Genomic DNA, 21769 nt, shown 5'->3' with positions numbered 1-21769 from the left:
GGGTGGGGGGGATCATCTAGTGCTAGCAGCACCCAAGGGTTTGGGCATGCCTGCTGCCTGGGAATGAGCGAGCTCAGGAGCCAGGCAGAGGGCAACAGCTTTCTCAGTCCAAGGCACGTGTGTAAGTGCCTGGCATATGCTCTCCAGAGCCACCTTGGGCTTAGGAACAGAATGGGGGTGGGTGCCTCAGACCTCTTGGCCCACTTTGCGCAAGGAGCCTGAGTGCCGGGGCAGCCTCCCGCCACCCAGCCACCTCAGTCTGCAGGGCACCACTGCGCCTGTCAGGGGCTGGAGCTTCTATCACAGAGATATGAATGTGCACATCTGGAGGGTTTACAGCGTCTGGAACATTCCTGAATTCAAGTGTCCCTAGCCACTAGCGTGTTACACTCAGCATCCTGTCAGACAGCATTCCAGCTCCACAAAGTCTTGTCTTGCAGTAAGCCGGCCCCCAAAACAGATAAAAGAGTTCATGGGGAAAGTGCTCCTAAAGACAAAAGGGCCAAGCATGTGAATACCTGTTAAGTGAAAATTGAAATTTTAGACTTAAGGAGAGGCACCGCTCTGGGAAGGCAGGGAGAAGGCTTTTAGCCTTTTAGGGAGATAATGAACCATGGGCAGGCGAGTTCTTATTTCAACCTTTAATGAAAATGTGATATTGGGGGGCAGGGGGGTGGAATGCGACACTGCCTCTAGTCATAATTAAATGGCATGAAAATGAACACCGGAAACAAACAAGTTTGGTTTAAATTAAACCACAGCTGTATCTAAGTGCCAGGACAGTTAGCAGCAATTAACATGGGCTTTTCGGGAGGCAAAGGTGCCACCGATGCAGGCACTGCCGCCAGGCACACAGGGATGTGTGTTCTCATCCGTTGTCACTCCTGAGAGCCGAGTACAGCAGGCTTTCAGCAGCGGCTGAGCCTCAGACTCCAAGTGGGGAAGATTCCCAGCTCCACTGCAGGAGCAGAGCATGGCACTTTTGGTGGCTCCTGGCTCCCCACCACTTGTGGAAGCCAAGAAACTGGCCAGCCATTGTCAGTTTCCCTGTTCCTGAAAGACCAAGAGTGCCTTCCCCGGTGAGTTGTATGAAAATTTTGGCAGCTAGGCAGGCTAACAGCCTTCTCCCTGCCTTTCCAGAGTGGCACTACTATCAGCTGGACAGCAGTGCCATTCCAGGAAGGCAGGGAGAAGTGGGCTGGTCAGTTTCCAGGGTCCCACAAGCCATGGGGAGCTAGAAATCAAGCAGCAGCCCAGTTTCCTGTCTCCCCCGATTTGCTCAAAAATTTGAATTACGCAGAGGCTGCAGAAACACAACCCAGGGGTTTACTGTACAGCATGATGAAGTCAGGTTATTGCAGGTCAGGAAGATCCTCTCCCTCTGGAGCTTCTGGTAGATCACTGGGATCAATGTCGGAGGAAGCAGACCATCAAGAAGATGGGGGAGGCAACTGCGAGGCAGGTACCTGCTGAGAATCTTGTTACAAAGCTTGGGGAGAATAGATTTGTGAAGACAATGTGGTCGGTACTTCCCTAAGGAACATCATGATTGGCATTTGTTTTCTTTTTCTTTGGAGTTCCTCATACATTTCCTGGTATGGAAGCAATGCCTGGTTTATTTGCCAAGCGATCCTGAGACTCAGATCCAATGACAGCTTGTACTGTGTGAAGGTATCAGTTAGCAGCTTTACATAGTAAAACACTTCACTAAATTTATGCAAGTCCCAGTTCGCTTGCTCTCGTTCCTCAACTTTGGCATCTACGTCTTTTTCTGCACTTTTTTTTTTTACCAGCTCCTCCAGGTCTTCTGCCATCAGCTCCTTGCCACGTTCCTCAATCAGCTCCTCTATCTCACTTTCAACCCTGTCCATGAAACCTTTGCCACCCACTTGCCAAGCAACACTAAGAATCTGTTTCACTTCTGCATCTATGGATTGGAACCCCCTAAAGCCATTCACTGCCTCCTCCTTCCATAGAGCTCACCAACAGCATTCACTGTTTCTGGTTTCAGCTTATCCACACAGACCTTGATGTTATCAGTACAGTCGGCTGCATCATACTGCTTCCAACATGTACTAACTTCAAGGTCGGGATCCCTATCTAATGCATTTCTTATGTGGGCAAAGGCATGCCAAGTGTAATGTGCTTTGAAGGTGTGTATTACTCCCGTTCGAGAAGCTGGAGGAGCAAGGCGATATTTGTGGGGTAGAGGAAGATGACCTCAACCTTTGGGTGGGCAAACTCTAAAGTCTGTGGATGGCAGGGGGCATTATAGACTATTAATAGAACCTTGAACTCAAGGTTCTGTGAAGCAAGATATGTTTCTGCCTCCTGTACAAAGCACTTATGGAACCAGTCCAGAAACAGAACTGCCATGACTCAAGCCTTCTTATTTGATTGCCAATATACAGGCAAGAGATTCTTATTTTTTACTCTATAATGCCCTGAAGTTTGCACATCGGTAGATGGTGCCCAGCTTTATCAGGAAGCCTGCCACACGAAAGAACTGTCACTTGGTCCTTGGCTGCCTTAAACCCTGCTGCTTGCCTCTGTGCCTTGGAAATGTATGTTTTCTTCTAAAAAAAAGCCAGTTTCATCAGCATTAAAAACTTGTTCTGGCCTATAGCCATTCTACTCGATAACCTTCTTTAGCACGGGAGGAAATGCTTCCGCAGCCTTGTGGTCACCCTATGCTGATTCGCCCATTAACCTGATGTTATGCAGCGAGAAACGTTTTTTAAAGTTACTGAGCCAACCTTTACTCACAATAAACTTTGATTCTGTAGCTTCAGTAATCCCTTTGTCACCTGCTGCTGCATGAAAATGCTTGTATAGGCTCTTTGCTTTCTCACATATGGCTGGCCCATCGATAGGCACTCGTATTCTATTCATATCTTCCAGTCACATATTCAGTGCCCTTTTGGTTTTTAATAATATTTTATCTCGCGCTTGCCAAGTAACTTCAGCTGTAGTTGGAGCACTTGCTGCTACTGAATCATGAATTTCCTTTTCTCTTTTCTTGATGTAACGTATTGTGGATTTGTTCATGCCAAACCAACTGCCAACTTTGGAGTTACTCAGTCCACTCCTTAAGTCTAAAATTTCAATTTTCATTTCGAAAGTATTCACACGCTTGACCCTTTTCTCTTTAGAAGCACTTTCCTCATGAGCATTAGCTATTTTATCTGTTTTGGGGGCCATCTTTCTGCAAGACAAAACCTCGTGGAGCTGGAATGCTGTCTGGCAGGATGCAGAGGGTTACAGGCTAGCAGCAGAAGCTTAGTCCCAGCCCAACAGGCACAGCACCACACTGGGGACGGAGGTGGCCAGGTGGCAGAGGGCTGCCTCAGTGCTCAGGCTCCTTGTGCAGTAGTGGCCAAAGATGTCTGAGGCACCCACCCCGCCTCTGCTCATGCTCCGAAGCCCCAGGCAGCTCTATTGAGCATGGGTTGGGAGCTTGCACATGTGCGGGGGCTGGGGAAGGCTGCCCTCTACTGGGCTCCTGAGCTCTCTCATTCACAGGCAGCAGGCCTGCCCCACCCCCAGGGTGCTGCTGGACCTAGGCAATCCCCCTGTCAAGAGGGAGCAAAGGGAGCCCTCAGCTCCAGCTGCCACACGAGTCCAGGAAATCCCCCTGCTCACAAATAACTGAACTTGTGAATGTTAAAGTTGCGAATGTCATGACCTTACTGTATAAGCACTACTGTCTTTCAAATGTAGGAACTGATGTCAGAGGAAATGACCTTCACACATTACAGGAAAAATATGATTGTGTGCAGTCTACAATGTAACAGTAGTGCAAAGGCACAGAATCTAGGATGAAGCTCAGTAATACCACAGTCTTTCACATATTAAGCTTTTCTTGTATAGGATACAGCAACCTTCTTACCTCAAAGAATAGGGTTGCACTGAAAATTCTTAAAATGGGTATGTCTACACTGCAGCTTCTATGTGCTGTTGTGACAAGCCCGTGTCGACACCAGGACTTTCTTTTCCATTCCCTATGTTCTCAAAAACACGCAGTACAGGCATCTCGAGGCATTTTGTTGCTGATACTGGCCTCCAGAAAGTTGCCCACAATTCCCAGTCAGTTAATCTGAATTTGACTGACCAGCAGGTAGGTGCCCACCCACCTACCTGCCTGCCACCTGTGAGCCCTGAAAAACTTAAAATCGCATTTTCCTGCTGCCTGAGTACCGGGACCACCCCCCATTCTCACCACCTCATCACATCATCCTCAGGTGCCCCTGGGGTCGCTGAGCACATCTAGAAGACAAGAACTGTCCTCTACTACTGATGGACATAACCACTCTGAGCAACTGATTTCCGGGGGCGAGAAAGCAGCGAATGAGATGTAGGGTAACTGGCTTTGGCTTTGCAGTGCAGGGCTGAGGGCATGGAAAAGTTGGTGGCTGTTTGCGTTTCTGTGATCCGCACATATTCCTGTGTAGCTAATCCAAATGGCCGAGCAGCATGTTGATGCTCACTGTGATCTGAATGGAATGCTGTAGAGAGAGGCTATGGAAACTTTAGGAGAGGCAGTTGTAAATTTTGTGTTGCAGATTCCATAGCAATACAGCTTTGTCTCCTCCTCCACTGTCGGGCACTATCCCATGCCATTTGTCAATGACTCGTGCAGGAGCCAAAGTGGAACACAGGTGGATCACACACCTGGAGAAGCTGTATCCTGGTTTCCTTGCTTATCCTGAGCAGGGAGATATCTGCCAGGGTGTTACCCCGCCTATGAAGAAGCATAGCATAATCAGGACTATGCTCCCACAAAGGAAGTTTTCTAGTCCTGCCTGGAATTGCTTATGTCCATGTGCTCAGCTGCCAGCCAACCCCACCCCCTCGCTCATCATGATTACGGTGCTTGACAAGATGTGTTCCTTGAAAGGGTCAGCAGAAAAATTAGTGGCAATTACGGAAAAGGGTTTTGTAAGTGAAATGTTACTATGCAGGATTTGATGTTAACAGACCCCTTTTTGTGCACTGGGCTAAACAGCGGAGACCCTAATGGAATTAACATGGATCGCACTAGAGAAGCTGCAACAGAAAATGAAAAAACCTCAGAGAAGTGGGAAGAAATTGGTTCACAAAGTGCTAAATCATTAAGACTGCATCTCCAAGTGCCTCTTCTTCTGGAAGCAGCACACTAATGAGCTAACCAAAAATGCTAATGAGGCATGGATGCAAATTTTCTGCATCTCATTAGTATATCAGCATGTGGCTCGGAGCCCAGAGGAAGCTCTTCCAGACTCCGAAGTATACCTGGAAATGCGTGGCCTGCGGGGATCTTCCAGAAGGAAACCCTTCCTCCAGAAGCTCCTTCTTCCCCAAAATTTTGGGGGAAAAAGGGGCTTCCAAAAGGAGGGTTTCCTTCCAGAAGATCCCTGCAGGCCACGTGTCTCCATGTGTACTTCAGCGTCTGGAAGAGCTTCCTCTGGGCTTCGTACCATGTGCCCATATGCTAATGAGGTGTGAAAAATCTGCATCTGTGCCTCATTAGCATCTTCTGGTTAGCTCATTAGTGTGCTGCTTCTGCAAGAAGTGGCATGTGGAGGAGGCAGCCTTAGTGAGTACAGACATCAGTAACAGTGCTTGGAAAGGGATCTGCAAAACTCCAAGGACAACCAGGCCTTCTCCAGGCAGGCCACATCATTACATATTAGGAGATACACATCTCCTAGAACTGGAAAGGACCTTGGGAGGTCATCTGGTCCAGTCCCCTGCCCTCTTGGCAGGACCCAGTGCCATCCCTGACATCTATTTGCCCCAATCCCTAAATGACCTCCTCAAGGATTGAGCTCACAACCTTGGGTTTAGCAGGCCACTGCTCAAACCACTGAGCTATCCCTCCCCCCAATATATGATTTACATGTCTTATAGAACTGGAATGGACCTTGGGAGGTTACTGAATCCAGTCCCCTGCCTTCTTAGCAGGACCAAGCACCAACACATTAAAAAAAAAAAAAGACTCCAGATCCCAAAGTGGCCCCCCCAAGGGCTTAGCTCACAACCCTGGGTTTAGCACTCTAATGCTCAAACCACCGAGCTAGCCCTCCCCACATATATGATCAAAGTGATGAGGAAAAGACAGAGATTCTCAAGCATTAAGTGAAGCAGTGCAGTGAGCCAACATGGAGGCCCCCACCCTGCCCAGCAGATTTAAAATTCTGCATCCAGACCCGCCCCCACCAATTCCTTTTCACTATCTGGGAGTACTCCTTTTTCCAGCCACTCCATCCCTCCTCCCAACTCTGGAAGCTTGCTCAAGGCCCTACCACCTGTGAAATAAACAAAAGACCAGCTAATGCCACAAAGCACCACGTAAACTTAAAGAAGCTGTTGCAAATAGGACTATTAGTGACTTTAAAAAGTATCAAAAGCACTCTGATCGTATATAAGAGATCAAAACATCAAATTTCGGTACTCCACCTCAGAAAAGTTGCTGACCCCTTCCTTAGGGCTTTTAAAAGTGAAGCAATGGAGCCGGCCATGGATCTCTGCAGGGACCAATTAGTGGCCAGAATCTACAGAAAAAATTGGAACTGTTATCTGCTCACCTGGCACTTACCACAGGTGTTCCTGCTGAGGAGCATGGTTGGGACACAGGTGCTTGTCCTACTCTACCTGTCAGACGCTTTACCAGGGAGAGGGGTCTGGGCAGATGTGCTTGGCCAACTGCCAGGTAACAGCTTGGCAGGACAGAGTGGGACAAGCAACCACACCTCAACCATAGTCCTCTGCCGAAGTACCTCGACCCCACTTCCCCGTAAGCACTGGGTGGGGTGAAGCAGGATAAAAACCTTTATCCAGATCCCACTTTCTGGTAGGAGCGCCTGGCTGGGTATCTAAGATGCGGATACAAATAAGAGGAAAGAACTGACCACAGCTCAGATGGACATTGTTTCCAGACGATGTGGATCCACATTTTTATATCCACCCAGGCCTAAGTTCCTTAGGTTGCTAAGTCACTTACCATAAAAGCAGTGACGTATGCACACACATGTTCAACATTCAGTTAAACGCTGTCAAGCAAATGTTTTCTAAAGATATTTACCCCCATGTAAGGTATATTCAATAAGGTGCAAAAACTAAATCTTTAGTACATCTTTAAAACTAACTGTCTCTGCCACATAAGGTAAGTTAACGGACCCTCATGCCAAAAAAAAACAAAAAAACAAAACACATAAGTCATTGCCTTCAGCATGATCAGGAAAGGCCAAATTTCTTATATTTCTAAGGTAACATGCAAGCAGGAGAAAACAATATGTAATGTCACCTTTAAACAGTTTAGTGTGCCTATGTCAATTCTCTCCATGAAGTCAGAAATCACTGAATACTGATGAAAACAGTGTTACATTTTCTAAGGTGTTAGCATGAAGGAATATTTTTAGTTTTTCTTGGCAATTTGATCTGACAAGGAGGGGAAAGCAGGGCATGGGAAACTGAAAGACAAGTATGCTATATTTCTGTCCGATAAGGACTTACGTATTGACTTCTATGGTACCAGTCACAGTGTAAAATATTTTTTTGTAAAGTTAAATGACTTAGATTGCTCCATTCTGACTTTCAAAAGATGGCAATATGGTAAGTTTTCAGCCCTGAAAGCAGAGCCAGTGCCAGCAGCAGCACAGAAGTAAGACTGGCATGGTGCCACCCTTACACCTGTACTGCTGCTGCCGAAGAGCTGCCTAGCCAACAGCTGCCCAGCTCTGAAGGCAACACAGAAGTAAGAATGGCAATATGTGATGTTCCCTGTGACTCCCTTTTGGGTCAGGATCCCCAATTTGAGAAACGGGTTGGACTCTGCCTGGTTCTGGGGCCATGGGGGTGTGAAGCAGCTCTGCATGGTGCTGTTCCCTCTACTCCAGCTAGTGGCGACAGCAGCACAGGGAAGCACTTGCTTGGAGGCTTTTCTCCCACTGGCCAGAATCTCAGCCAACAGGAAAAGCAGGGGAGGTGCCTGGGACCACAAAGGGATGCGGAGCCACTTGCGTCCCCAGGGAGCTGTGCCAGGTATCCACCCCACCCCCGCCACATTAGCCTAATACACCCCACCTCCCCCACCCTGACCCCACACCCCCAGTCTCCTGCACCCTACCTCCCATCCAGACCTCATCCCCACCCTACCCCCCCCATACATTCCACCCGCCTATTGCCCAGACTATGCATCCTCAGCCCGCTTCTATACACCTCTCTCACCCAGACCCCACATTTTCAGCTACTTCCCAATAGTCCCTCTCATACACTGAACCTCTCTCTTCTGGCACCTCCCCAGTATCCAGCCTAGGGGGAAGCCCTGAGCCTCGATCCTCCCTCCTCTCCAGCCCACCTCCTGTAGGGCTATAGTGTTAGGGGAGTGTCTTTTTCCACTTCTCAGTTGCGATCCACATCAATGAGAGATTAGGGAGTTTTGGAGTTGCTTCTCACTTCTACGTGGCCCAAATTATTTTTCTGTGGGTCAGTGGAGCCCAACTCACAAAGGTTCCTTCCCACCTAAGACAGATCTATAGATAGAAATAGAGATATGTAGATTGTAGGACAAAAACACAAAATATCAGACCGTGAAATCTAGTGTCTTTCATGGCTATGAATTTGGTAGGGCCCTACATACAAGTACTTCCTCATCTACAATACTGCACATCCACCTTGTTCAGCTACACAGACAGGAAGGAGTACACTGTCTCTTCAGCTGATCAGTGCAGACCATTTCTTAATTTAAAAAAGTGTTCTGTCCAAAATGTGGATCTTATATATTCAGTTATAATATTAAACACGTTTGGAAAATAACCATAAGATTTCCAAGGCAGAAACATACGTAAACAAAGGCACTGTGTCCAAAGAAGTGATGACCTTGCATACCTCAAAGAGGTCATACAAAACAGGAATGTTTAAGTCCTAAATTACATTAATCCATGTTCAAAGCATTCCCCTCTGCACAAACATTTGACTAAATGGGATAACTGAAGTAACTTGGGAATCAGTAAGATCAACACAGAAGGATGTTGTAGCTAATTGTAGTGTGTGCATGGGTTTCTGTCTGCCTGAACAAATACCACTGTGAAGGTAATAAATCTCATGAAAAATGTCTTGCTTTCTCTACTCTAAGTTCGATTCTTTAGGACTCAAGTTTTACTCAAAATAATTACTGAGATTTCTGTTTATCTGCTCAGATTTTAGGGGGAAAAAAGTGTCCAAAGCCAATCATAAACAGAACCTAAAAACTGGAAGAAAACAGGAAAAATTAAATCAATCAATCAGGGAACTTAGTCTGGGGCACAAGGTAAGAGAAACTTTCAGCCTCTTGACAGCCACTTTCAGCATCTTTAAGACGTATACGCACATAGCAAAGTCTTAAATTAACCTTGCAGAAGCGTACCTAAACCCTTACTTGCTCTGTTTACTAGGGGAAATTTTTCAGCTGGAATTACAGAACTCTCTCAATCTGCACACTCTGATCCTGGCACAAGGGCACCTTTTCCAGTTTAGCTTATGCTGTAACAAGCTAAAAAGACACTTACTCCAGAAAAAGAACCTTCACAAAGGATGCTATAGTCATTTTATATTGCTAGAATTACACCAATCGTTTCCTATACAAACTGTAAGTTGTGTGTGTCACCTCCATTTGTGGGCACACCCAGTCAGGACTGTTACATTTCATGACAATTGTGAGAGACAGAGAGAGAGGTCTGCCCTTTATTATTAGTTTGTGACAAACTATTACATAGGCACTTTCCAAACATTTGCAAAGGGAAAATGCCACACCAAAGAGCTCACAATATAAGACAGACAAATGATTTGGGGATGGCAAAAAAAGTGTTTTCTTTTTAAATTATACACACGTCAATTAGATTTGCTGTAGGCAGCACAGAAAGAATAGGATCTTTAAAACAGACAAATGTTCAAAGGGTAGAGTTGTTATGGATGATCTCAGGAAGGACAGATAATGCTCAGGGACCCACTTGGAAGCAGGCATGATGACAAACGAGTGACTGACTGAGGGTGGTAGCACTGACAGAAGTGGGACACAGTTTTAAACCTGATCAGGGAATTTAAGTAGGGAGGAGCACATTTGTACAGTACACTGAATGAGGTAACACAAAGCTCATATTTGATGCTATAGCACAGGGGTGGGCAAAAATTTTTGACTGGGGAGAGAGGGATCACTAAGATTTTGGTGAGTATTCAAAGGCTGCACTTTTATATGAAGGGGATGTGGCATCTGGGATGGAGGTTGGGTGCAGAAAGGAGCCTGGGATAGGAAACTGGAGTGCAGGAGAGAGTGTGGGGTCTGAGAGTGAGTTTGGGTGCAGGAGGGGGTTGTGACCTGGGGAAGGGTATTGAGGTGCAGGGTATGAGTGCAGAAGAGGATTCTAGCCTGCGGGAACAATGTAGGAGCAAGTGCAAGGTCTGAGAGGGAGTTGTGACCTAAGGTATGAAGAAGTAGGGTGCTGAAGGCTTGGGTGGTTGTGGTCCAGGGGAGTTGGGATGTGGAAGAGGGTGGGGTGTCAGAGGCAGGATCTGCCTCAGAGACACGTACCTAAGTCAGCAGCACTCTCAGACAGGCTTCATTGCCTGCCAGCAGCCCCAAACCTTTCAAAGCATCTGGCTGTTCCATGTGGCTCTCTGTGCTGTGTGTACGGGGGAGCAGACAGATTTGCATGTTGTTCCTACCTGCAGCAAAATCTCTCAATCATATTGGCTGGTGTCCAGTCAATAGGAATTGAGAGATTTTGAATAGGGCAGGGACAGCAGGGGATGCCCTCCTCCTACTGGCAGAGAGCCACAGGGAACAAACAGCTGCGTTGAGCAGGCCTGACTAAAAAACTTGGCAAGGCGGTGTTGTCAGATGCCACCAGCGTGGTGCTCTGCTCTCTCAAATGTTGGTATCACTCGGCTGCGTGCGTGTGTTCCCTCTGTGCGCTGCCCCAGCTCTGCAGATAGCCGACACAGCAGACCCAAAGAGAACCCCCAATGACCACAGAGTCTAGTAAGGTGCGAAGGCACGTCGGCCAAGTTTATTGCTGTATTGGATACAATAGTAGTTCCCTGTAAACTTCTGAGTCTAAGTCAGGGCATACTACAAATATGCACCCACAGTCAATGGACTCGGCTCAGTCAGTGGCAGGACTTACCACTGCCCCCTCGGCCGGACCCAGACCACATCCCAGAAGTACAAACAATTTACACATCACTCCTGACGTATTGAGGTACAACCCTTCTACGTAATCAGGTGCTGCCTCTCACCTTGTACTTGTTGGTTCGAACAAAACAACTCTATCCATCATATTACCCTTCTGCCCCTGTCATTGGGATGGGTCGACCTGTTCTTTCTTATCTGTGGAATGTTCCAGGGTCGGGTGTTCTGGTACCATGTTCCTATTTCAATATGCTAGGTGGATATGTTTATGCAACATCAACTCTCTTCTTGCCAACTTCTGTGAGCAATGCATTCCTTTAGCTCACAGCTGCACTTTGCTTTCTGTTAGCAAAGTTTTGACCATTACTTTGGCTCAGGCCTAAGGCCTCATACTAGGCCTGTACTCACTACAGGCGGGATGTGGCGCATAGGCCATACCTTACCCACCCCTGCTGTAGCACATAGGTTTTCAATAATGGATTCAAAGTAAAAATAGACAAGAGAAGTTACTTCAACAACTGCATTTTATATATCCTCAAACAGCAGTAGGTTTCTGGGAGGCTTTGGGGAGAATTTTGTAGGTGGCATATAAGTATCTGAATGACAGATCTGGTTTTGGGATGTAATACATGTGGGATAGAGCTGTGATTGTGACAGGGGAGGGAGAAGTCAAAAATGGCCCAACATGACTAAAAATAAGGCTAGAAACCCAGAGCTCAGGACACAATAGAATTCTTTTCTCCACATGAAGTTAATCAGATGTACAGCCTTTATCACCACATACACAAGGAAAATATTAGGTCAATTCTCCGCAGCTTGTAGAACTTCTCACCCAAGTGTAAGCAACTTACAGGAGGCCTTCAAATTACCAAATCACAGTATTACTGGGCAGGTTAACCTTGTCAATTCCATCTATCACAAGTGGTATATATTTCAAAACATACAAGACACAAAAAGTTCTTAACACCATACTTATGTTCTTCTTTAGAAGCCTTTATGAAGGGGGAAGACAGGAGAGGTGTATGAACATTAAATATGTTGCTACCCTTAGCTTCTACTCTGCATCTTTTTGACAAGCTAAGACCAAAGCTGTACCAGATAATAGCCATCTCCCATTTAAACTCTGTACTGCAGCATACAGTGTAGTTTAGGAAGGTAGGACAACTCAAGCTTGACGTAATAAATGGAAGCAGACACCTAGTTCAATGCACATTCTTATGAATGAATTAGTCAGGCCAAAATCTGGAATACTAAAGGTTAGGTACCACTACTTTTATGATGGAGCTAGCTGCAATAATCTCAAACTTAAAAAAAAAAAAAAAAGAAAAGAAAAAGTACACAAAGACTGCAGCAGGTGCATGCTCGTGGGTTTGCTGTCAGCAAATCAGCGTCAACTTTAGCATATCTTCCTGTTAGTTTGGATATTAATCCATAAGGAATTTCCCCATCTGGTATTGTGCAATAACGGTCAGTTCACGTGTATTCAACTTTCTACTATCAGGACACTATCATATAGTTTAGATTTTGCTGAAAGAAGCTCTATATAACTTATTTTCATTAAACCAGTGAGTAACACTAAGAATCTGAACAGCTCACCTGCAGTATTTGTAACCCAAGCTTTGCAGCCCTGCCCTAATGTCTGAAACCAGTGTTTGAAACTGCAGGGCTGCTTGCACTGTTTTGTAGCCCAGCTGCTTTCAGGAACTGAAACACACGAGTGACCTGGCAACTTGTATTGGATCAAGATCTGTTAGTGAACAGAGATAGGAAATTTGTCTCTTTCACAAACGGAGTTTGAGCCAATAAACGATATCTCCTTCCCTTGTTTCTTGTTTGTGCGGTAACAAAAACACACAGTCCTACCCTCTCCTGAGGGGCTGGAGCCCAGGAGTTGCTGACACTACATGCAGTGTTAAGGAACTCACATTTGCTTGGCTCCAGGTTACGTTATACCCGCCTGCTCCCTCGAAAAGTGAGCGGTAGTGGGGCTAATCGGGCCTGTTTCCCTGAACGGGTGAAGTGAGTGGCGTGGCAGTGGCGAGGATCACCCTGGCGTGGATCCTAGCCGAGGGTCCGAGCCTGGCGGGGCGGGGGGGGCATGGGCCGTGCCGCACTCACCAGCTGTTTGAGATCCTCCTCCGAGAGCCCGGCGTAGCGGTAGCGCTGCTGCTCGAACTCATACCTGGTGGTCTTGGCCACCACCACCACCCGGGAGGGGCGGAACCCGCCGCCGCTGGCGAGCCCGGCGCTCCTCCACCGCCGCTGCTCCAGCCGCGCGCGGGCGAACCCATCCGGGCTCTGCTGGTGCAGTGCGGCGGGGCTTGGTTCAGGCGAGCCTAAGCTCTCTTGCTGGAGGAGCCGCTGAGGTGGGTACCCGGCGGCGACAGAGGAGGGGAGCAACGACTTGGCCAGGCTCAGCCAGCTGCGCGCGAGGAGCCGCTGCTGAAGCCCATCGGGAAGCCCGGCCAGGAGAGAAGAAGCCGCCGCCGCCGCCGCCGCCGGATATAGCAGCGGGGGGCGCAGGGCGGCCGCCCGGCTGGCAGCGCAGCGACAACGGCATAGAAAGCCCGGGTAGCAGGTCATAGCCTGTGCTCCGCCACCCCCGGCGCCGTAATGGGCGGCAGCCCGCCCCGCGCAGCTACAACCGAGCAGCGCTTGCGGGTGTGGAGAGGACGGATCAGCCCGCTGCCTCCGGAACGCTAAGTACGCATAGTACGTGATCCCCAGCTGCCTCCTCCCGCCCCCAGTGCTCGGACCCGCACGCACTGCGCACGCACTCGACACGAGGCTTAGCTGGCAGAGCCGCCTCACCCACCGTAGCGTACAGTACCAAGTGCGCGTGCGCCCGGTTCAGTCGCCCAGCCACAGGGAAACTCTCCCAGTCTGCTGACCGGAGGGCTGGCGCATTTCAACCAATCAGGAGAAGGAGAACGTCAAACGGGAAGGTCGGGAAGAAGGGGCCCTGAAGTGTTTATCTGCTTCACCCCTGAGCTGAGCATGCGCGTTGTCCCATTGTGTCGGATCCTGCTGTGTTCCCATTGGCCTGGTAGTGCGGTGGGGTCAAGCGACAGCAGTTGGATTCGAGTTGAGGAGGAGCGTGCGCGCGCTGCAGGGAACTGCCACAGCAGAGCCAGTCAGAACCGGCTTGCGGGGCGGGGGCGCTCCGTCGGGGAGCTGTTGACTGTGGGCAGAGGAGGCTGGGTTGACAAACTACCACCTGGCCAGGATGCAGGCAGAGCGCGCGCCGGGTCAGCTCAGCCCGAGCCGTTCTGCTGGCGGGCTCTGACTAGCGCCAGCCGCACGTCCGTATGCTCCCTCTGCCAATCCCAGCGCTACAAATCCCCCATGCACCCTGCCATGTCCGCCGCGTCACAGCTACCCCCGTTTATCTTTGGGGTTGGGTCGTGTCCTGGAATTAGGGTCTCCTGCCATTTCTCCTGGGACTCCAATTTTTAGAGTGAAACTTGAACGATGGTTATTGGTATGTTACCCGGTTATTATGCTTTAGTGTTATGAAACAATTCTTTAAATAGTCCTACCATATTGTGAAACGCTTCTTTAACCGGCCGTGCTCCCTTAGTTGGTTCCAATTCTGCAGAGTTAGTTATGCAACTGACAGGATCATTTAGAGAACCAGACCCAGGCTATACAGATAACCAAAAGAAAAATCAAGACTGTAAAGGCAGAACAATGAAGTACAGAGTTCACTGTCTCCACTTGCTACGTAACTCCACCATGAAGCCACTGAGAGCTCCATGCCAGTCGCAAGCCTGGATGAAGTAGGAGGGTTGGTCAGATGTGTCGATGCGCTGTCAAACAACAAGACACGTGAAATCTTATGCCAGTACAACTAAATGTTAAAAGATGCCAGCTCGGACATCGCCTGGATAAACAAGATCTGCGATACCAATTGAGCGATTGGGGTTGGGTTGATAATTTGGCTACCAAAAGAAAATTACACCTAACACATATACTATCCATTGGAACATGGAACATCTGAATACTTTGGGCAACTGGAAAATTCAAGCTGCTTTGGAAGCAGATGGAGAGATACCAATGTGATATACTTGGACTGGCAAAGATGCATTGGACAGTAACGGGAGAGATATGTGGTTGCAAAGTCATTTGGTCAGGAAACGAAACGAAGCATGAAGCGGGAATTGGATTCCTTCTTAGAAAAACAGCTAGAAGAGCATTATTAGGATACAAACCGGTGAGTGCAAGAACTATGGTTGCGCGATTTGAAGCAAAACCATTCAACATCTCTGTCATTCAGGCGTATGCACCCACATCGGACGGGTCGGAGGAAGAGATTGAGCTATTCTATAAATACTTGACAAAGATGGTGGAGGAGATACCAAAGAAATACGTGTTGATCATCAGAGGAGATTGGAATGTGAAGGTTGAAACAGATAGTGAAGGTTGGGAGGGAGTCGTGGGAAGAAGGTTTGGATATGGAGAAAGAAGTGAACAAGGTGAGATACTGTTAGAGTTTGCTACAGAGGATGACATGGTGATTTGCAACACAAGATTCCAACAAAAGGACTGTAGGAAGTGGACATGGCGATTGAATGACGGGAAGTCCAAGAACATGATAGATATGATTTTGATAAGAAGAAGACAGATAACATCAGTACAGCAGTGCCGAAATTTCCAAGCAGTGGATATAGACTCAGACCACAGTCTAGTGATCGCAAACATCAAGATAAAACTCAAAAGAAAATGTAAGACACAGTTTAAGAAAAGAAGCAATGTGGTGAGGCTACGTGAGGAAGAAAGAGGGAATACATACAGAACAGTGCTCAAAGAGAAGATTAAGAATGTCGCCACAGAGAAGGACCTAGATAAGAGAGTCGCAGGGATAGCCATCGCTATAGAAGAGGCAATTGAGCAGACTGTTCCAGAAGAGGAAAAGATCAATAAGAAATGGATTACGCAGAAGACACTGAAGTTGGCTCAAGAGAAAAGAGCGTTGAATATCCGAAGAGATGTTTCTGAGATGGCAGAACAGCAATATAGGATGAAATGCAATGAAGTAAGGAAAGCAGCCAGAAATGATAAGGAGAAATGGTTAGAGGAGCAATATGAAGATATCGAGAGGTATTATGGTGAATGTAAGACCAGGGAGGTGTATAAGACAGTTAGGAATATTAATATGAAATGGCAACCGAAGCAGATGACGATCAAAGATGAAAACGAAGAAGTGCTCATGAACAGGGAGAAGATTGTGCAGCGATGGACGAGATATTGCACCGATCTATACAAAGCACAGTTGGACCCGAGTGTCTCAGAGAGACTGATTGAAGAATTGAAAGAGATATCTCCCCTGAGCATCGAGAGTGAAACTGATATTTCGAAGGAGGAAGTAGAAGAAGCAGTGAAATGACTAAAGCCCTGGAAATGATAAGATCACGGGAGAGATGATCAAATACGGCGGAGAAGGCATGATTTAGGAAATACAGCGACTCTGTAATGTGGCATGGAAAGAAGGGAAGATGCCTAAGGAATGGACATCATCTGTGCTAGCGACAATACCCAAGAAAGGAAGTACATCAGAGTGCAAGAACTACAGAATGATTGCCCTAACGAGTCATCTAGGTAGGGTGTTGATGATGATACTGACTGAGAGATTAAGATCGCAGATAGAAGAACATATAACAGACAAGCAAGCAGGGTTCAGAAAAGATAGAAGTACCATACAGCAGATATTGGCACTAAGAGTGATAGCGGAGAAAGCTCAACAAAAGAACAAAAACATATATGCTTGCTTCGTCAATTTTCAAAAGGCATTTGACAGTATAGATCAGAAAGTGACTTGGGCAGTGTTGGAGTCATATGGAGTGGATAGCAGACTGATACAGTTGTTGAAAGATATCAATGATAATGTGGAGGCAGCGGTGAGAACATGTGAGGAGTTGGGAAGTTGGTTTAAAACAAGTAGAGGTACGAGACAAGGAGATCCAATGTCACCAAGTATCTTCATCGCACATATGGAGACAGCGATGCACAAGATCAAGGAAGAGGTAGAAGGGATATCTGTGCATGGGAAAAGAATTAATAACTTGAGGTTCGCGGATGACATAGTTATCATTGAGGAAGATGAGAAGCTAGTGAAAATGGTGCGGGTGTTAAATGAAGGGAAGAGGTATGGACTGATTATGAATATTGATAAAACAAAAAGAATGGTATTTGGAGATAAGGAAATAGGAAGGAAGATCAGTGTCGATGGTATTGAAATAGAAAATGTAGAGAAGTTGACAATCTGGGGAGCAACATAATGTATGATCTAGACTGTAAGAAGGAAATAGTGACTAGAATAACGAAAGGAAGAGCAAGTTTGAAAGTGATGGATAAGATCTGGAAAAGCAAAGCAATTAGCTTAAGAACAAAGCTGGGCATCTTGAAAACGTGTATTCAGCAGCATGTTGTCAGATGTGAGACATGGGTGATAATGAAAGATTCGAAAAGAAGAATATTGGCGTTCAAAAGCAGTTGTTATAGAAAGATTCTGAGAATAGGATGGATGCAAAAGGTCACCAATGAGGAATTACATGGGAAGATACAGCTGAAAGAGAACCTGCTGCAGAAGGTTATAAAACGGAAGCTACAACTATTTGGACATATTTGCAGAATGAACGACAAATGAAAAATCAAGACCCTGGTATTCGGCATTATGGATGGTTCAAACAGGAGAGGAAGACCCCACGGAGAATGGACAGATGATGTAGTAGATTGGTGTAGAGCTAGTCTACAGAAACTAAGACACTGCACTGGATAGGGAAAGATGGAAGGAAATAGTGAGAGAGGCATCAGACACCAATGGGCGCTGAGCCCACAGTTATTGATGATGATGATGATGACTTGCTATGTGTTTTCTGGCCAGACAATGGTAGTAATCAACATTTTCTTCAAACATCTTAAGATCTGTTTCTTTATCTGGTGCTAGTGGGTGCTATTAGGACAGGAGTTCCTTCCTGATAGCCTGGTACTATACCGTTTTGGTGCAATTTACGTACTGAGGCTGAGACTCTGTGCAACTTAGTACACCACTGATGATTTTATTGCAGAAAGGCTCAGACCTCACACCCCAGGCTTTGCTACAACCTTCCCCACTTCCTCCCACCCCCCCAGCCCCTAGGCCACACCATGACTCCCCTCTGCCAAATGTGGCAAGTTTTATGGGTTCTTGGTGACTGGGTTCCATCAATGTTGGGGATGGGTCTCTCCTTCAACCTCAACTGCCACCGTTATACACCTGACACCTCTCCAGGTCCAGAGCATCTCATGGTCATGCCTGCTGGCCCTTGTGCTTCCCCTTCCCTCACCTGAGCTGTGCCCCAGGGGGTAGATGGCTGCCCTGGGCCCCCTGTACTCCCGCAGTAGATGCTGCTGCTGTATTCTGGCTGTAAGGGAGTGGGCCAGTGGCAAGCTGACAGCTGTATCTGCAAAGCATTGGTGTGAACAGGCACATGGTGAGAATGGCTCACGATGGGGCGGTGGCCAGGCCCAGGTGGCAGATCACAGCCTGGGCCAGGGTATCCAGGTTGGCCACCACCCAGTCCTAGGCCTGCTGCTCCCATGGCAAGCCACTCCTGCAGCACACCTGTCAGGTCTCGCATGCAGGGCCACAGTGTGAACTGCATCCCCTGCCTCCGCCTTCTCCTCCTCCCTGCCTTGGTGGCACCAGCGGACAGCCCAGTAGCAGCCCCGCACTGGCCCTGGTTGGGGTCCAGTCTGCTTCCCTTCACCCATGGTGGTTGGGCTCAGGGTACATGATAGGGCTAGTCGAGCTGCCAGCTGCTGGAGCTGTGGGGATAGAAGAAGGGTGAGGAACGGGCCATTAGTCCTGAGGAATGGCCCCTCTGACACTCCCTCCCCCTCCCCCCCCCCGCTTAGCCTCCCCATCCTGGGGGCCCTGCGGGGACTGCATCCTGGGGTTCCCCATGTTGGTGCCACGAGTGCAGGCTCCCTTCTGCCCCGCCCCCCCCCAACCCCAGTCCCAACACGGCTGGGCAGCCCATGGTGCTGTGCCAGCCACAAGGTGCTGAGTGCTGCAAGTTGGCCCTCTGAGACAGGGGGAGCAGGGCTGTCCAGCCTGCATGTGCCCCAGGGGCGAACAGTCATGTGGGTGAGCTACAGCCACCCTGGGTGGGACTGAGCGCACCCTCTCCAAGCGCCATGGTGACCGGTGTGAACGACACATAACTCTGGGTCCCTCCAGAAACTCGGATGAGGAACAGTCAGAGGGGGGGCCCAGCGGTACAAGCCAGCTGGGATGTTGATAAGGGCCCCTCCCCGCCACTTGAGCCCTCGTCATCGCTGATGGTTTGGTGCAGCCTGACCATCCGTGGGTGCCTGGTGCCGGCTGCCAGTCCTGGGTGGTCCTCTCCCTCCATCCCTGTCGCAGGCTCCAGCTCCATGTCAGGGTCCATGATGTCGAGGACCATGGCTGGGGGTCCTGCCTCCTTGGGCCTGAGGCAGTCCAGTTTTTTAAAGTAGGGGCAGCTGGTGGGCGCTGCCACCGACAGCCCAGCTGTGTCCCGGGCCATGCAATAGCCCAGCTGGAGCTCCTTCACCTTGGACCTCACCTGGTCCGGGGTGCAGGTGGGGGTGGCCCCAGCTGGTGAGGCCCTTGAAGAGGAGTTCAAACGCCACTGCATTGCGGCGCGAGACCCCCCCCCCTCCCCCATCTGGTGCAGGACCTCCTTGTCTTCCCAGAGGGTGAGGAGAGCCCACAGCTTGGCCTCCATCCAAGAGGGGACCTGGCGCTTCGGGGCGTGACTCCCCTCCTGGGAGGATTCCCCAGTGTCCTTGGTCGGGGTGGGGGGGGAGGGTGGGCCTGGCCTTGGTAGGGGGTCTGTGGTGCTGACCATGGTGCCAGGGTGCAAGGTGGGCCGGCTGGGGCCTTGCAGCTGGGAGTGTGCCGGAGAGCAGCGTGGGCTCCCTGCTGCCTGCATGCATTCAGCTTCCTGCCTGGGGGTTTGTGGGAGCCTGCTTTCTTAAACGTGGCTGAACGGCAGAGCTGTAGACCTCCACTTGTGCTGTGAGCAGCGCCACTGCTTGCCAGCTGAGCACCGCCATGGAGGACTCCCTCTTTTGAAATAGCCATCCGTGGAGTGTCCACACTTGTTCTCTTTCAAAATAATCTTTCAGAAGTGTGTGTTCCTCCCACCATGGGAACGGAGGACCAACTTCAATGAAACGGCCCCATTCTTTCAAAGTTAATTTCAAAAGATCGTGGAGTGTGTGTAGATGCTCCATGGGTTATTTCAAAAGAAGGCTGTCTTTCAAGCTCAATTTTGAATGTACGTATTGTGTAGATACACCCCTAAAGTTTAAAGCCCTGGATTTCATACCTGAGGTCTGCTTAAGGTGCATTCCCTAGCTCTAGAGGCAGCTCTTAACTGCAAACAACAGGTGGTCTGTGAGCTGCAGAAATGCCCAGCACTGCTTGAAGGCCAGAAGGGGTCACTATGATCATCTAGTCTGATTTCTTGCATATCAAGAGATCATGGAACCTCGTCCACTCACTCCTGGCATAGACCCATAATCTCTGTTGAGTTACTGAGTTCTTCAACATTTAGTTTAAAGATTTCAGGTTTTAGGGAATCCACCATTTAGCGTAGTTCAAACCAGTAAGTGACCTGTACCCCACTCTGCAATGGAAACCCAAAAAACAAACACCAAAACACACACACACACACACACACACACACACACACACAAAAATTCCCAGGGTCCCTGCCAGTCCTATTTAGGGAAAAATTATTTTCCAACCCCAAATATGACAGTTGGACCCTGAGAACATAGGCAAGATACACCAGCCATATAGCTGGAAAAAATATTCTGTAATAGCTCAGAGCTGTCCACATCTAGTGCCCCATGTCAAACCATTGGAGATATTTCCTAATAGCATTCGTAGATGGATTATGTGACATTGTAGACAACCTCATCATACCAGTCCCACCATAAACTAATCAAACTGTCTTGAAACATATTAGGTTGGTTTTTGAGGGCAGGAGATGTTGCCTCCACTTTACCTAACTTCACTCCTCTTATTGTTAGAAACTTCTAATGTCAATCTTAAAACTTATTGATGTCCAGTTTATATCCATTTAGTCTTTTATCAGCATTGCCACTTAGCTTATTGCATCTCTCCTATTATTTATTCCTCTGATGTATCTATAGACAACAACCATCTCTCTCCTCTGCATTTCTTTGATTAAGCTAAACAAGTCAAGTTCCTTACAAAACAAAACGCTTTTTGTTTTGTGAAAATACAGATTAACATAGCTACCTCTCTGTCATGAAGTTCCTTATAGTGCATCTCATAAGGCTGGTTCTCCCTTCTTCTGATCATGCTAGTTGCCCTTCCCTGCATCCGTTTCAGTTTTTATTTTCTTTAAATGTTGACTATTCATATTTTCCTTTTCCTGGAAATGTTAGCTTCCAGATTCTTTTGAAAATTGTAACTGAGTTAATGCTTAAGGCTATGCTCCTGCATTACTTGAATGTTTAAATCTTTCATTGGTTTCAGTGGAAATTTTGTCTGCATAAGCTATTCACTGACTTTTTTCACAATAATAATAAGTTGACTATTGAATAAAAAAAACAAGTGACAGG

The 21769-nt window shown here is 47.9% G+C and overlaps 1 protein-coding gene across 5 annotated transcripts in view; it reads right to left on the bottom strand.

The window, feature by feature from the left end:
- NADK2 (NAD kinase 2, mitochondrial) overlaps positions 1-13953 on the bottom strand; it is an 80662-nt gene extending 66709 nt beyond the window's left edge. For 2 of the 5 annotated variants that reach the window (XM_074995659.1, XM_074995656.1), the window contains exon 1: positions 13265-13953. In XM_074995659.1, coding sequence (XP_074851760.1) covers positions 13265-13729 — 465 coding nt within the window. In that variant the 5' untranslated portion in view covers positions 13730-13953. The remainder of the gene's footprint in view (positions 1-13264) is intronic. The other 3 variants (XM_074995655.1, XM_074995657.1, XM_074995658.1) reach the window with 2 other exon arrangements.
- Positions 13954-21769: the final 7816 nt, after the last annotated feature.

This window comes from Carettochelys insculpta, chromosome 5 (genome assembly GCF_033958435.1).
Source record: "Carettochelys insculpta isolate YL-2023 chromosome 5, ASM3395843v1, whole genome shotgun sequence".
In the NCBI taxonomy this organism is placed as follows: Eukaryota; Metazoa; Chordata; order Testudines; family Carettochelyidae; genus Carettochelys; species Carettochelys insculpta.
The sequence above is the reverse complement of the archived record's forward strand: the minus strand, read 5'-3'. Positions and strand labels throughout refer to the sequence as shown.